This window comes from Capra hircus, chromosome 17 (genome assembly GCF_001704415.2).
Source record: "Capra hircus breed San Clemente chromosome 17, ASM170441v1, whole genome shotgun sequence".
In the NCBI taxonomy this organism is placed as follows: Eukaryota; Metazoa; Chordata; class Mammalia; order Artiodactyla; family Bovidae; genus Capra; species Capra hircus.
This window is the reverse complement of record NC_030824.1, coordinates 54,060,079-54,074,838: the sequence shown is the minus strand read 5'-3', so window position 1 is coordinate 54,074,838 and position 14,760 is coordinate 54,060,079. Positions and strand designations below refer to the sequence as shown.

The 14,760-nt window shown below is 44.2% G+C and overlaps 1 protein-coding gene across 1 annotated transcript in view; it reads left to right on the top strand.

The window, feature by feature from the left end:
• RNF150 (ring finger protein 150) overlaps positions 1-11,417 on the top strand; it is a 283,775-nt gene extending 272,358 nt beyond the window's left edge. Inside the window, exon 7 of the mRNA XM_005691225.3 lies at positions 3,870-11,417. Within this exon, the coding sequence (XP_005691282.1) occupies positions 3,870-3,988 (119 nt within the window). The 3' untranslated portion in view covers positions 3,989-11,417. The remainder of the gene's footprint in view (positions 1-3,869) is intronic.

Sequence of the window (14,760 nt, the reverse complement as noted above, 5' to 3'; positions counted from 1 at the left end):
ACTGCAGTCATGAAATTAAAAGATGCTTACTCCTTGGAAGAAAAGTTATGAGCAACCTAGATAGTATATTCAAAAGCAGAGACATTACTTTGCCGACTAAGGTCCGTCTAGTCAAGGCTACGGTTTTTCCTGTGGTCATGTATGGATGTGAGAGTTGGACTGTGAAGAAGGCTGAGTGCCGAAGAATTGATGCTTTTGAACTGTGGTGTTGGAGAAGACTCCTGAGAGTCCCTTGGACTGCAAGGAGATCCAACCAGTCCATTCTGAAGGAGATCAACCCTGGGATTTCTTTGGAAGGACTGATGCTAAAGCTGAAGCTCCAGTACTTTGGCCACCTCATGCCAAGAGTTGACTCATTGGAAAAGACTCTGATGCTAGGAGGGATTGGGGGCAGGAGGAGAAGGGGATGACCCAGGATGAGATGGCTGGATGGCATCACGGATTCGATGGATGTGAGTCTGAGTGAGCTCTGGGAGATGGTGATGGACAGGGATGCCTGGTGTGCTGTGATTCATGGGGTCGAAAAGAGTCAGACACGACTGAGCGACTGAACTGAACTGACTGAAGCAGACGTGAGGAAGAGGAGGACCACCCCCATCTGCATCAAAAAATTCCACAAAGGTCAGCGATGCAAGGTACCAGATAGCTCTGGAGAAGAGGATAAATGAGAAGGAAGTAGATGCACGGAAAATAAAGATGGACCATAGGTACAGGTATAGGTATAGCCGGGCTTCTCTGGTAGGTCAGCTGGGAAAGAATCCACCTGCAATGCAGGAAACACAGGTTAGATCCCTGGGCTAGGAAAATCCCCTGGAGGAGGGCATGGCAATCCACTCCAGTATTCTTGCCTGGAGAATCCCATGGACAGAGGAACCTGGCAGGCTACAGTCCAGGGGGTCACAAAGAGTTGGACACAACAGAGCGACTAAGCACAGCACAGCATAGGTATAGGTATAGATGGATGTAGATACAGATATATCAACAGATGTAGAAATAGTTATTTAGCCAGCCTAGAATGTATATGGTGTGAGGCAAGGATCCAATTTCACCTTTTTTCTGCATGAATAATTGTATTGAATATTTGTGTGCATGTGTTTTTTATGTTTACTTATTTATATGGCTGAGTCAGGTCTTAGTTGTGGCACGTGGGATCTTTCATTGCAGCTCCTGGACTCTCTCGTTGCAGTGGTCAGGCTGAGTTGCTCCCTGGCATGTGGGATCCTGGTTCCCCAACAAGGGTTCAAACCTGTGTGCCCTGCATTGCAAGGCAGATTGTTAACCAGTGGACCACCAGGGAAGTCCCCTGAATATTTGTTGAATGCCACCATTGACAAAGCTAAATACTTCTACCCAAGATCTGCTTCCCAAGTTTTATTCTGCCCATTCCTCTGTCTATAATCATGTGAACCTCATGCACTTTTGGGTCTGCACTTTAGATCTCAGTCTTTAGGTTGGCTACACCCCTGTGAGACACTTTATTTCTCTAAAACTGATTCTTAGGACCATAACTCTTTGTCAGTTCTCTGTCTGTCGCCTTGTAAACATTTGAAAATTCGCTGCCCTTCATGAAACTCATGTTTATTTTTTCTTAACTGTACATCAACATAAAGAAATTATATCAGTGATTATGAAAACAAAATTGTGTTATAACCATCTGCATTCTTTAGTACTTAGATATTTTGTTGGTCTTTAATTGCGTCTTTCTTCTGTAGGGTAATGGAACATACAAGATCTTCTGGTTTTAAAGCTGCCTTATAGGCTTCCCTGGTGGTTCCGATGGTGAAGAATCTGCCTGCAATGCAGGAGACCCGGGTTTGATCCCTGGATGGGGAAGATCCCCTGGAGAGGGAATGGCAACCCACTCCAGTATTCTTGCCTGGGAGAATCCCATGGACAGAGGAGCCTGGTGGGCTATAGTCCATTGGGTCACAAAGAGTCAGACACAAGTGAGCAATTAACGCTTTCTATTATAGTTACAGGCAGCTGAGCTCCCCCGCCTCCCCTGTTCATACTCCCTAACTTACCTTTGCATCCCAGTCATATTTAAATACAATCTGATGTCTGCACAAAGCTGTCTATCAACTCCAACCGTCTGTACATGCTATTGCTAGTGCTTAAAAGATTCATCCTTCTCATTCGTCTGGCTGAAATACAAGTTAACCTATAGGGCTCAGTTTAGACATGGCAGCCAGTGGAAAGCTTTCTTAGACTCAGCAAATGGTTACGTAGCCCCCTTACCTCCAATAACACCAGGTACAGCTTACAACAAAGAGCTTATCATGTTGGGGTGTAATTGACAAGTCAATGGTCTGCCTGCCTACTGAACAGTAAGCTCCTTGAGGACTGAAATTGCCTCATTTTCACCCCTATATCCCTACAGCTAGCACAATTCTTAGCATATAGTAGGGACTCAGTTATATGTTGAGTGAATAATGATATATATTCATTGAAGCTTGTTTAGGAGTAAAGCTAAATTTTTTAAAGAAAAGAAAATAATTATAAATCCCCAAATTTGAGACAACTCTTATTAATATTGTTGGCTTTCTTACTTCCAGTTAACTTTCTCTGTTGACTTCACTGCACAGAAAGCTTTGAATACTTCTGTTTTCATTTACTGGGAGCATTTTCTTCCGTAAATACAGACTCTTTGGAAATATCACTTTAATAATTATAACAAGAAGATTGTCTTTTAGAAGTAACATAGTTCACTGAGATATTTTTTATTGTTAGGCTTTGTTACTTGCAATGTTTTGCTGCTATAAATAATGCTTAAATGGATATTTTTGCATATCTGATTATTTCTCTGTAATATACTGTGGAAATGAAATTACAGGGTGAAAATTTCACAGATCTGAATGCAGTTGATCAAAATATCTCCCGCAATGTGTGTAATACAGTCTTTTTTAAAGAGTGAAGATTTCATAACAAAAAGGAGTAGCTCCTTTTTACCTGAAATGTGTTGGTCAGTTGTATTGCATTCTTTTGTGAATTGTATAACAGTAACCTTTACCCATTTTTTCTGTTGGACTCTTAGTTTTTCTTATTTATTTGAAAGTTCTCTGTACATTAAGAACACAACCCTCAGTGAATTGTTTACAAATATTCCCAGCATGACATAATACTTTTTTATTCTGGCCACCATGCAGCATGCAGAATCTTAGTTCCCTGACTAGAGATCAAACCAGCGCCCCCTGCAATGGAAGTGCAAAGTCTTAACCACTAGACCACCAGGGAAGTTCCCCAGGGTAACATATACCCTTGATCTTATTGTTCATGTTTTTATAGTCTTAAAAATTTTATACACATGTATCAGTCATTTCATCTGTGAATTGTTCAACTGCTTTTCCATATAGAATTCGTTGCCCTACTTAGAGATACTCAGTGTATTTTTTCCTCCTTAGATATATACTTATAAGATACATCTTCTCATAGTGTGAGGGCTTCCCAGTTGGCCCTGGCAGTAAAGAACCCACCTGCCCCTGCAGGAGACATAAGAGATGCGGGTTTGATCCTGGGTCAGGAAGATCCCCCGGAGGAGGGCGTGGCAACCCACACCAGTATCCTTGCCTGGAGAATCCCATGGACAGAGGAGCCTCGTGGGCTACAGTCTGTGGGATCACAAATTGATGTGACTTACCACACACGCCCTTAGCATGAGAAGATAGCTAGACTCTTTTCTTATGTATTTATTTTTTACAAACTAGGCAGTTTTCCTGATACCTTCTCTTGAGCTTCAGTGAAATGGAAGGCAGCTATGCGAGCCACTGTACCACCAGACTTTGGCATCAATGAACTGTTATTAAAGGCAATCATATTAAGCCTCTGACGATGTAGCTCGGTGTTCACCATGAGCTTTGTTTCCCCCTCAGGTGAGCAGGAGCCAGCTATAAGCAGTGATTCTGATATCTCACTGATCATGGCGATGGAGGTTGGACTGTCTGATGTAGAACTTTCCACCGACCAAGACTGCGAAGAGGTGAAATCGTGAAACGGCAAATAGAGAAAAAAGGGATGGTAGGACGCGAGGGGAAGGAAGGGAGGAGTGCCCCAAGATTGGACCCGGCACTCACATCTCCAGAACACCTTGGCAACTCCAGGGCGCTCCACTCAAGAATGGTACCGCAAAGCAATATCCAAAGTCACGTTCATCAGGAGGCAGTTTCTCCATCTCTGCAGCAGGCCCTGGCCTTGGCACCTGGGAAGCTGAAAGCTGATTTTCTCTTCCATGTCCTTGTAGACACACACTTCAGAAGTTCCTGAAACAGACTGAAAGGACACTCTTAGGGCTTCTTAGTTTCATTTCAGTTTTTCCCGGGGTCTTGCTTTCCTGTTTGGGGAACGTGGTTGATTTCTTTGGAGGTTTCTTTTTAAGGACTATGTGTAGTTTACGTTATGTTCACCCCTTTGTGTTTCCTTTGATTCACTCCAGCTTTTGTACCGAGTTCTGTATAGAAGCATCAGTTCCTGCTCTGACCAGTTTGTATTCCATCTCTGAGATTAATGGCCTTTACCTCTCAGCATGAAGTGTGCACGGCTTTGGGAAGTGCCTCGGCACCTTGAAACAGTCTAAGGCCAGCTTTCGTTTAGAATCTAAATTCGTTTAAGTGGGTCTTCAAACTCCCAGCTGCCAGAGAGCCCAACACCGAGCTCTGAATCCGCGGAGGCCACGGCTCTTGCTTTTCAGCTACACACTCTGGCTTCCACTTGCCCAGCTCTGTTAAGGACCCGTGTGACTTGAGAAGGAAGCTCTAGGGAGGCACGTCAATCCTTCTGGGTCTTAGCAGTCTTTAACTGAAATGCTGAAATCACAATTTCCCTCTCGGGGCATTAGCGCCATTCTGTGTGGCTGTAGGGCTTGTCCGTCGCTGGGACGACAAGCCTAATTTTCAAACCAGATACCACATACTCTTCCTGAAAGTGAACTGTCTGTTGCGTTGGTTTCCCCAAGGCTACGACAATCTCCTGTTACCTCCACGAGTGGGTCCTGCAGGAGATGGAAGCTTTAGAAAAGATCCAAGCATCTTTGGATCCAACACAGTGGGGGCTGTGAGAGCATCCAGGTCTTACCTTAATTCCAGTACACTTCTGTTCAACCTCACCAGACCTCGAGGAAGGATTCAGGTGAATCCTTGGGAAACTGCTTCCCAGGGCTCCCCCGAGTGCATCTAGATACCAAGTGGGAGGTGGGAGGTGGGGTGTAATGGAACCCTCGATCTAACAAGTACAGCGTGGGAATTGTTAAAATCAAGTTTCTCCTGACTGAGAGACAAAGTCCGAGGGAGAGGAAACGAGGTATCAGAATGAATTCTGAAAATCCACCTGGTGTTTTTAAACTCTTTATGTTTTTATTCTTTTTTTGTAACTATGACAGAGATGTGCTATTTTTTCAGTGGGCAATTTTGTAACACATTTGAGACTCTCCAGATGCACCGATGACTAAGGCAGTGTAAATTGTTTCTCTGGACCATTATATGGATCACCTCGACATCTGTGAAAGGCCATGCTGCTGGGCATGGGTTACCTGGGAAAGAAAGCTTCTCTCATTGAGTTCTTTACGTATGTGATGAGGCCCTTCTGCCTTGCCACACTCATCCTCATGCAAAAACAGTAAACCTGTGCTGCCTGCTGGAACACGGTGTAGATGTCAGGGGAGACCCCTGAAGGCTCTTTTTTCTCTGCTTTTAACGATTTCCTATTTGATGCTTTCTAAGTAGGCAGCAAAGGCAGAGAAAATGGTCACCACCTCCAGAAATGTCACATCTCTGTAGGAGTCCAACACTTCCTGCCATGAAACGCAGGGTGTCCAGGCAGGGAGGAGTAAAGGCAATGCGAATCCAGAGTCAGGAGGCGGAGATGAGCCGCGTGCTTGCTGGGCCTCGGCTTCAGCATCTGTAAAGAGAAGGTGTTTAACAAGATGATACCCGAGGCTCCTTCCGGTCCTAGGACCACTAATGAGCATTTTGCCAGGGGGACCCATTTTTAGCAGTGAGTGATGACACACCGCAGACTTTCTACCTTGGGCAGGCAGAGTTACTTGACATGTAACATATAACAGCTTTTTGAGACTCAGCACGCCTGTGTGGCTGAGACTGACTGTCTAAATAATGGAAGTTCTAAGGCCAAGGAGGAGTTGCTTTGTTTTGCCTTGCTTTAAAAAACCATACTTAGTCACAGAGTCTGCAGTCTCTGGTCACCTTCAAATCCTCATTCTCAATGTGGAATTCTTCATCTCAAGGTGTTTCTTTTTCTAGATCAGCAAAGGCCTGTACCACCTACCCCTCCTTCAGTCCACTTTGTCCGAAACAAAGTTCGGTATTAAGTCAAAGGGAATGAAGAGGATAATTAGATAAATTGGATCCCATGCCCAGAGAGAAAATGCCTTTAGGATTAGTGGGTGTTCTCTCTTCCTGCCAGTGACCGGGTAGATCAGGAATTGGTTGCTTATATGTGCCGTAGCCTAGCAGCCCCTAAAAGATGCTGCCTAAGTGATGACAAGCCCAGGTGGCAGAGCTGAGTCTGTGGACCTGACCCTGGGAAGGTTCTGCTGCAAGCTCCCTGAGTCTAGAAGGTTCTCCTTTACCAAAGATGTGCTTCTGAAGAATTTTCCCATGACTTTGGTAATTTTAAGGAAAAAAAAAAAGTAATTAACTGGCATCAGTTCAGTTCAGTTCAGTCACTCAGTCGTGTCCGACTCTTTGCAACCCCATGAATCGCAGCATGCCAGGCCTCCCTGTCCATCACCAACTCCCGGAGTTCACTCAGACTCACGTCCATCAAAGGTCCAAAAAAAAAAAAATGGAAAGAGTCATTCCCACACAGATCATCCCCCCCAAAGAATAAACCCTGACCTGGGCCCCCCGTGGCTCATAGAAAGTATCAAAGGGTGTGGGAACCCTCTTGAAGCATCTGCAGACTTGATGTGCATTTTTCTGTAGGGTCTAGACCAGCACTCTCCAATAGAAATATAGTAGAAGTCCCACATGTAATTGCAAATTTTCTGCTGGCCACATTTTTAAAAAGTGAAAGAAAGCAGGTAAGAGTAACTTCCATAATATACTTCTTCGTTCCAACATTACTGTTTCCCCGGTAATTAGTATAAAAAGTATTCATGAAATACTTGGCATTCTTTTTCATACTAAGTCTACTAAGGGCAGTGTGCATTCGACAGTCACTCAGCTGTCCATTTGGACTGGCTAATGCTTCAGTCCTCAGCAGCCACATGTGGCTCGTGGTCACCCTTGGAGAACACAGGGCTAGAGCTTCTCCAACGTTCTCCCAAGATTTCCTGACCCTTACAAAGAAAAGGGGTTAAAACCTAATTACCACTAGAGAGAACTGGATCCCACCCAGGTCGCCTAATGAGAGGCCCAGAGATCCACTTGTCCTATAATGGATAAATATTCAGACCATCCTTCCTGAAATTTTTGCTGGACCTGTTTAACCATACCACAGATGTCCATGACCATTTGCTGTTACTTCCTTGACCGGTTTTTTTGTTTATTTGTCTTTTAAAGAAGTCACCCAAAGCATGTTGGTTTGGTGCTGAGACAAAATTATATCCTTCACTTCCACCCTTGGACGGATGTGCGTCACTCAGGAGCCAAGCAGAATTCCAGATTCTAGTAATGCAGATTTACCTCCACCCCTGGTCCCCCTGCAGATGGTCTTTTCCTAGACCCAGTGCCCCCTAGCCCCATCACTATGGCTAAAATCATGGATTTGGGAGGAAAAAGTGGCAAGGTACATACTGACTCCAAATCTGAGACTCTGCGTGGCCTTCTCAATACAGGCGAAGTCTTAGGAGCTTGTGACTTTCCAGCTTCGAATTGGTGAATTATGATGCCCTGCAACTCAGAAACCAGCTCTCAACTCAGAAGTAAGAATCCCCCTTCGGCCCCAAGGATGTGGGCAAGAAAACGAGCATCCCCATTCCCTCAGAGTAATTTAGAGTCCCCTCTAGGAATTGCTGCGTCCTGTGTGGCTGGTCCCTTTGTGCAGAACTGAGCTTCGATCATGAATAGAGCATCAGTATGTTGATTTCATCTCTAGGTTTGGATCACCTCTAAAGTGTCAACTCTGTCATCCCGGCAGGGAGTGATGGAGAGCTTGGAGAAGGTAGAAAGTTAAAAGCGGCAAAGGCATCTACCTTTTCTGACGTCACTGAGTTATGATCATGATCATGGAGGCAAAGAGGGTGTTTTGGTGGTGGTTTTTAATTGGGGGATAATTGCTTTACAATATTGTGTTAGCCCCTGCCATACAGCAACATGAATCAGTCACAGGTCAAAGAGGTTTCTCTGTTTGTTTTGTTTTCCCTCATTCTGCTGGAAACATCCTGGATGCTCCTGGGTCTGGATTCGGTCATCCCAACCCTTGGTACCCAGGCTAATTCAGTGCTCTGACATTCCTGAAGCTGACATCCTTTCAGAACCAAAAGCGATGACAGACAGCCTATCTTGGACTCTTAATACCATCACGTTCATCGAGTCGAGATGAAAATTCTTGCAGAGCATTGTCTGTTGAAGGCATCACCTGGACTAAAAACAAAGAAACCTCATCAAAGCAAAACCCTGTCAGAAAACCACAGAGAGAGCCACACCCTCTGTGGAGGAAGGATCCAACCCTCTGTGGTAACAGAGCCTCTGAGGTCATTTCTGGTAGCATTTTTTAATAATACTTTCGTTTAGATTTCTTTCCTTTTATGTCTGGGTGTGTCTCTGGCTCTCTGGCTCTCTCTGACTGCCTATCTCTTTCTTTGTCTGCACACCCCCACATGCATCCTTTTCCCATCTTTCAGGACAGAAAAACCTTAGTGGATCTGAAGAGGTGTTATTATTGTGATTACCGTCATTCCTGTTGTTGACGTTTTTCTTCTTTTTATTGTGTGGCAGAATCTCTCTCTGCAGTTCTGATGAGGAAAACCAGTTGACTATAAAAGCAAATTAACTTCCTCTGTAGTGGAGTCTGCCTCATTTTCACTTCTCATGTCACTAATTTTATCACAGACCACCTCTAGCTATTGCCTTAAAAAAAAAAAAAAAGACTTCCTTGCCATAAAAGACTCCGAGGCAAATAATGGCAAGGTAACAATTTCAGAATACTGTCTAACCTGTTATCTTCCACCCCCAGCATCTGTGACCTTCTCAGTTCACCACGGGCCCCCAGGGTTAGGATTTCTTGGAAAAACACATGGGCTGTACCGTATCTGATGTCCACTCCTGCCTCTTAACATCTTGGCATGAGAACTTGCTCTTTGTAAGTGATCTGAGAGGCCACTTCTTCCTCGAGACTGAAAAAGAGGCAAAAAGAAACCATTCCCCCAAAGTGGGGGACGTGTAGTTCCTTATGAGGTGCCCTGCATCACAGAACTCCCTCTGTGCTATATTTGCATGGGTGGAACTGAACAGTACTTTTGATGAGGGCAATTAAAAGGTGCTGAGGATATGGCTTCCTGATGACTCAGTGGGTAAAGAATCCTCCTGCAATGCAGGAGGCACAAGAGATGCCATTTCGATTCCTGGGTCGGGAAGATTCCCTGGAGGAGGAAATGGCAACCCACTCCAGTATTCTTGCCTGAAAAATCCCATGGACAGAGGACCCTGCTGGGCTATAGTTCAGAGGGTCACAAAGAGTCAGACATGACTAAGCGTTCATGCACAGGGATGCTTTTACCCACAGGGAGTTAGAAAAGAAGATGGCAGGGAATGTACATGGATGCTCTTCCCGAATCAATGAGCATCCTCGAATTTTAGAGCTCACCTCTTTGGGGGCTTGTGTTCATCTTAAGGAGTTTAACGCTCATGAGTTAAACACTCCTGATTGCAAAGAAGGTTGGGATTATCTAAAAAATAAATTAATTCTGAGAAGCAGGTGTGCGTTTCTCATCACTTGCCTCTTACCTTCCTGCCCTCCCCCCTCCCCATCTCATGACTCCAGGCCCCTTGTAATTTCTAAAGACCCACAGATGAGAAGCCACACTGTGCTCTTTGAGCCTTTGGGTGTCACTAAATTAATCATCCCAAAACTCAAGCAGTGCATCCAGATCCTGGATGTAGACTCTTCATTATCAAGTCCTTGAATTGCAAAACCCACTCATTCTGCAAAGGAGCTGCTGAGGTTATTTACATCTCTCTTTACTGGCCTCTGAGTGACGCCTGCCTTGAGTGCTTCATGACCAAGTGGCTTCTCCAGAAATCTCTGTGATTAAAAGACCTTCTCATCTGTGTGCTCCTGTTAACATTTGGATTTACCACCAAGCCATTCTGTCTCTGGCCACTGGATAAATATTTGTTGAGGATAATGATAAGTCAAAAACATGTCTCTCTCCAGAGGCTCTGTAGGTCTGAAGAGAGGGAGGGAGAAAACCCAGGGACTCATTCTGAGTCACCTAAAGTCGTTGCTTGGCAAGACATCTGTGGTCTTGTCATCCTTATTCAAGTGGAAGACTTGGAGAAGCAGAGAAAATCAGGTGGGGACCATGTGTACTGTATAAACCAAAGACCATCCAAACGTGTCCACCATCCAAATGGACACATGTTTCTTCCAGTGGCTAGTTTAACTTTTTCCCAATGTGCTCATAAATAAAAGTGAAGTTGGTTCACTTGATCGAATGAAACTGTGAATGAAATCTTAGGGGGTTTTCTCTTGCAGGCTGGATTTCTCTTATGAAATCCAGAAATCGAAAACAAAAAAAAAGCATCATGGCCTTAGTACTGCACCATCTTGACAGTCGAGTACGTAGTCTCCTTTTCCCTCAAAAGTTTCAGACAAATTGAGCGCTTTATTGAACTCAGAATATTGTTCTCTTTGAGAATGTGAGGATTTTAAATAGCCAAAGAATTTTCGTGTATAAGAGCTAGTTAAATATAGCATATCCTGCTCTTTTGAAGAAAATACCAAACTATTGCCTGTAGTAATAGATCACGAAGCAATGGCAGGACTATTAACATAAGGACTTTGCAGTCTGTGTTTGTGTTGGCGTCTATGGTACTTAGTGGGAAACGGGATGTTATTGCAAGGGAGCAGGGCGCCCTCTGCTGGAATTCTCACCATTATCCTTTCAGCCAACTCATTTGACGAGAGTCACCATTTCCTCAACAACTAGTAGTGATTTGCCTTTTATTGTAGTTTCCTCAGTAGTTGAGAATTTGGTCCACTTTTGTCAAAATAGGGAGGAATGTCACAAACTCTGAAAATTGGAGGAGGGCCCCATGGAACATCTCTCTGTCAGCAGCCCCCTTCCACAAAATGTTGAAAGAATATCGTTTGCTCTGTTTGCAAAGGAGATGCCCCTGGCTGGAATGTTTGTACAGAGTTCTAAGACAAGGGCCTAATTGTTTTGTAATGTTATCTCAACTTTTTTCTTGTCAAATTGCAAAGGAAGATCAATAAACAGATTTCTTTCATATGAATGTAAATGGTGTGAGACACTGACGTGTTTTGTACGTGTACATAATATATTTACTTCCTGCTTTCACATTAGTAATCTGAAATGGTTGTACCATTTTCTAATTAGAAAGAGATGTCGAGGTGGGGGAGGGGAGGGAGGGGTTGTTATTTTTATAGTGAGATGTCCCTTATATTTAGAAAACTTGAAGTAATTTTGTACTTGTGAAAAGTTACATTCCATTTATTTCTTGAAAAAATAATGGGTGTTATTCTTTTAAATGTTCACAAGCTGGAAGGATGATTATTCTAGTTTCTGGGAAGAGCCTCCCAAGCAGTATATATACAAGACACTGATTCTGTGGACTGCAGATCAAGACCAGCAACTGACAGCTCAGCAATGTGAAAAGAAAGGAAAACCCAACTTATTTTAACCTCTTTAGGTAGGATATTATTATTTCCATTGGGGGGGAAAAAATCTCCTGCAAAGAATGAATTTACCATTCAGAAATAGTTCAGACATGACATCTTAATCAATGTCTAGTCCCTTCCTACTAACAAGAAAAAAATTCAGTGGATTTATTACCCTCCCCACCCCCCACCCCTTGCCAACACAGATTATGTGCTTTCATTGTAAAACGTACAATGTCACTGTTAGAATTTTACTCAGCGTCCCCTTGAGGTCTTCTCAGCCAGTCTGAAGATCCCACGTGTAATGGTCCCTAACTCATTCTCGCGATACTCAGATTATGAGACTGTTTCCTTGTTTTATTTGCCACATGACTCAAAATCACCAAAGTTACTCCCCACGGCATTTTCACCAGTAACTTATTTGGACTTTGGTTTGTTCTTAATTGTTTAAAGAAAAAAATTAGTAGTGAATTATGTAGCTGTTCTACCCAAACATTATCTTCTATACAAGTCACAGGCATATTTAAATGATTAGTTCAGATGGTGTAGTTACAGGGTTTCATTTTGTTTTTTTCTGTATAAATCTCTTTTTCTTCTTCCCCACCTCAGGCACCTACCTTACTCCTTCTAAAGCACTTTATATCCCTCTTGAAATACACAGAAGTTTAAAAGAAACCATCTTTAACAGGAATTGTCTTCTATTAGGAGACACAACTTTTATTTTGCTTTATTCTATTTTCTATGTGCTTGGAGAGAGAAGCTGGGCTAATGATAAGATATTAAGGACGATAATTGGAATCATTCAATCATAAAACATGGCTCTTTTTATTATATAGAAGACTGTCATGTAAATAAGTGCAATCGTGTTCTTCTGTAAAGTTCAAAAACATGCAATTATGAAAATTTGAAAAGGATTGTGAATTCCAGGAAATTCCATTGCAGAATTTTGTTTGGTTTTGTTTTTTAATAAAATGGAACCTGAGGCATATGTTTGTGTGATCCTTTCCCGAACTGTAACCTCATCTGGGATTCCATGGTGACACTATCGCCGTCATGATTGTGTTCAAAGAACAAGAGATTTTAATGCCTTCTTGATCTCTCTCAGGTAAGTCAAATGCCAGGTAGACCTCTTCTTAGCTCTATGCCTCTAAGTGAAGTAATTAAAGAGATTTTGAGGGGGGTTCCTGGAGGTCCAATGGTTAAGACTCTGCTTCCAATGCAGAGGGCGTGGGTTCAATCCCTGGTTGGAGAACTAAGGTCCCACATGCCAAAAAATAAAAATTAAAAACAATATAGATTTCAAGCAGCTCAGCAGAATAATGGCTGCTGAATTCTCTTGAAATGTTGTTGAGTGGGAACTGAACACTTGATCTGAGCTACCAGTGGGCAGATCACCATGAAGGTTACACTGCGGAGCCCACCAGATGGGCTGGGGCAGCAAGTCCTCATTTATACTTACTTGTACACGTCTAACAGATTTTAAACAGCAATTTGTTCACATTCGCAAGGTGGGAAATGCCAGCCTAGGAAAGTAGGGAAGGAAGATGAAAAGGAGAAAGGTATCCTATTTATTGTTATCACCCACCCGGCAGGCCCTGGTGTGGCTCAGAGCCCCTGGGTCCGGCCCATCCAAGATGCCGATGTGTTGCCTGGAGGCAGGTAAGTCGTATGTGCCTGGCGTGGTTCAACTTAAGACGGAAGCCTTCCACCTGGCCTGGCCCGCCTCCAGAGGCTGTGAACACCACACTTGTTGCTGGCAAAAGCCAAGCCCTGTTGGATGCCCTGGCCTCCCAGAGCCGCTTCCTGCCCAAGTGACCACGGCTGTGTGAATGGCTGGAAAGCATCAGGGGCTAATCCATGCTTCATTCCTAGGCCAGAGGACATTTGAAGGAGATTGTTGGTAGCCGTGCCTGTGCCACACTGGGAGGCACTCTCCATGCTGCTCATGCCTCCACGATCACAGCGTTGATCTCCCCAAGCACCTGTGATCACCAACAAAGCTGCCATCTGGGGTGGAAGCTATTACCCAGGACCTGGAAGCCATCCCTCCTGACTCCGTCGTCCATGATGCTTCCGCTAGAGCAGGGGTCGTAGACTGGGAAATGTGTTCAGTGGGACCCATTCTCACTATGCTAGGAACTTCAGCAGCCAAGCCCCAAGGGCGACTCCCCTGGAACAAGGCTTCGTCCAAAACACATTAGCTATTAACTTCCAAGCAGGTCTTCACTAAGTCATCACTGTTCCTCTCTGTCAAGGGTTGTAGTTTTCAACACTGTGCCAGACGAGTCCACTTGCAGAGAACGTGTAGGTTTTCGAGCTAGAATAAAGCTGCTGGACCTTATTTCCCACTTCAGAGCTCTGTCCCTGCTCCAGCTGTAACAGGAAAAGGGCTGCGTGCACAGCCTGCACCGCCAGCCCAGTGTCCACTCCCCCTGGAGCGGAGATGTCCTGGGACACAGGTCACTGGGGGCCCTCAGAGTCCCCTGCGTGTCAGGGAGCAGGCAGGGGTGACCACGTGGCTTATTTTCCATTCATTCAGGAAGTAGAGGCGCTGCCCCTCTAGACACTCCACTTCGTGGGCTTTTGAGAAGCCATGCAGTATAATCGTTTCAAGAGTGGAGAATGTAAAACTCCGCAGTGCTTTGTAATCAGCCCGCTGGGCCAACTCGACCACCCAGTTTCCTAGAGTGTTAACGCCCATATTTGGAGTACTAGCTTCTAAACTGCTATTCAAAACATAGGAAAATGTGTTTAGGGACTTCCCTCGTGGTCCAGTAGGTCCCAATACAGGGGGCTAGGGTTCAATCCCTGGTCAGGGAACTCGATCCCACATGCTGCAACTGAGTTTGCATGCCACAGCTAAATATCCTGCATGCCACACAAGACCTGGTGCCGCCAAATAAATAAGAAAGAAAATGTGTTGCGTTCTTTTCTAAGTCTCACAATCCTTTCTACACCAATGTT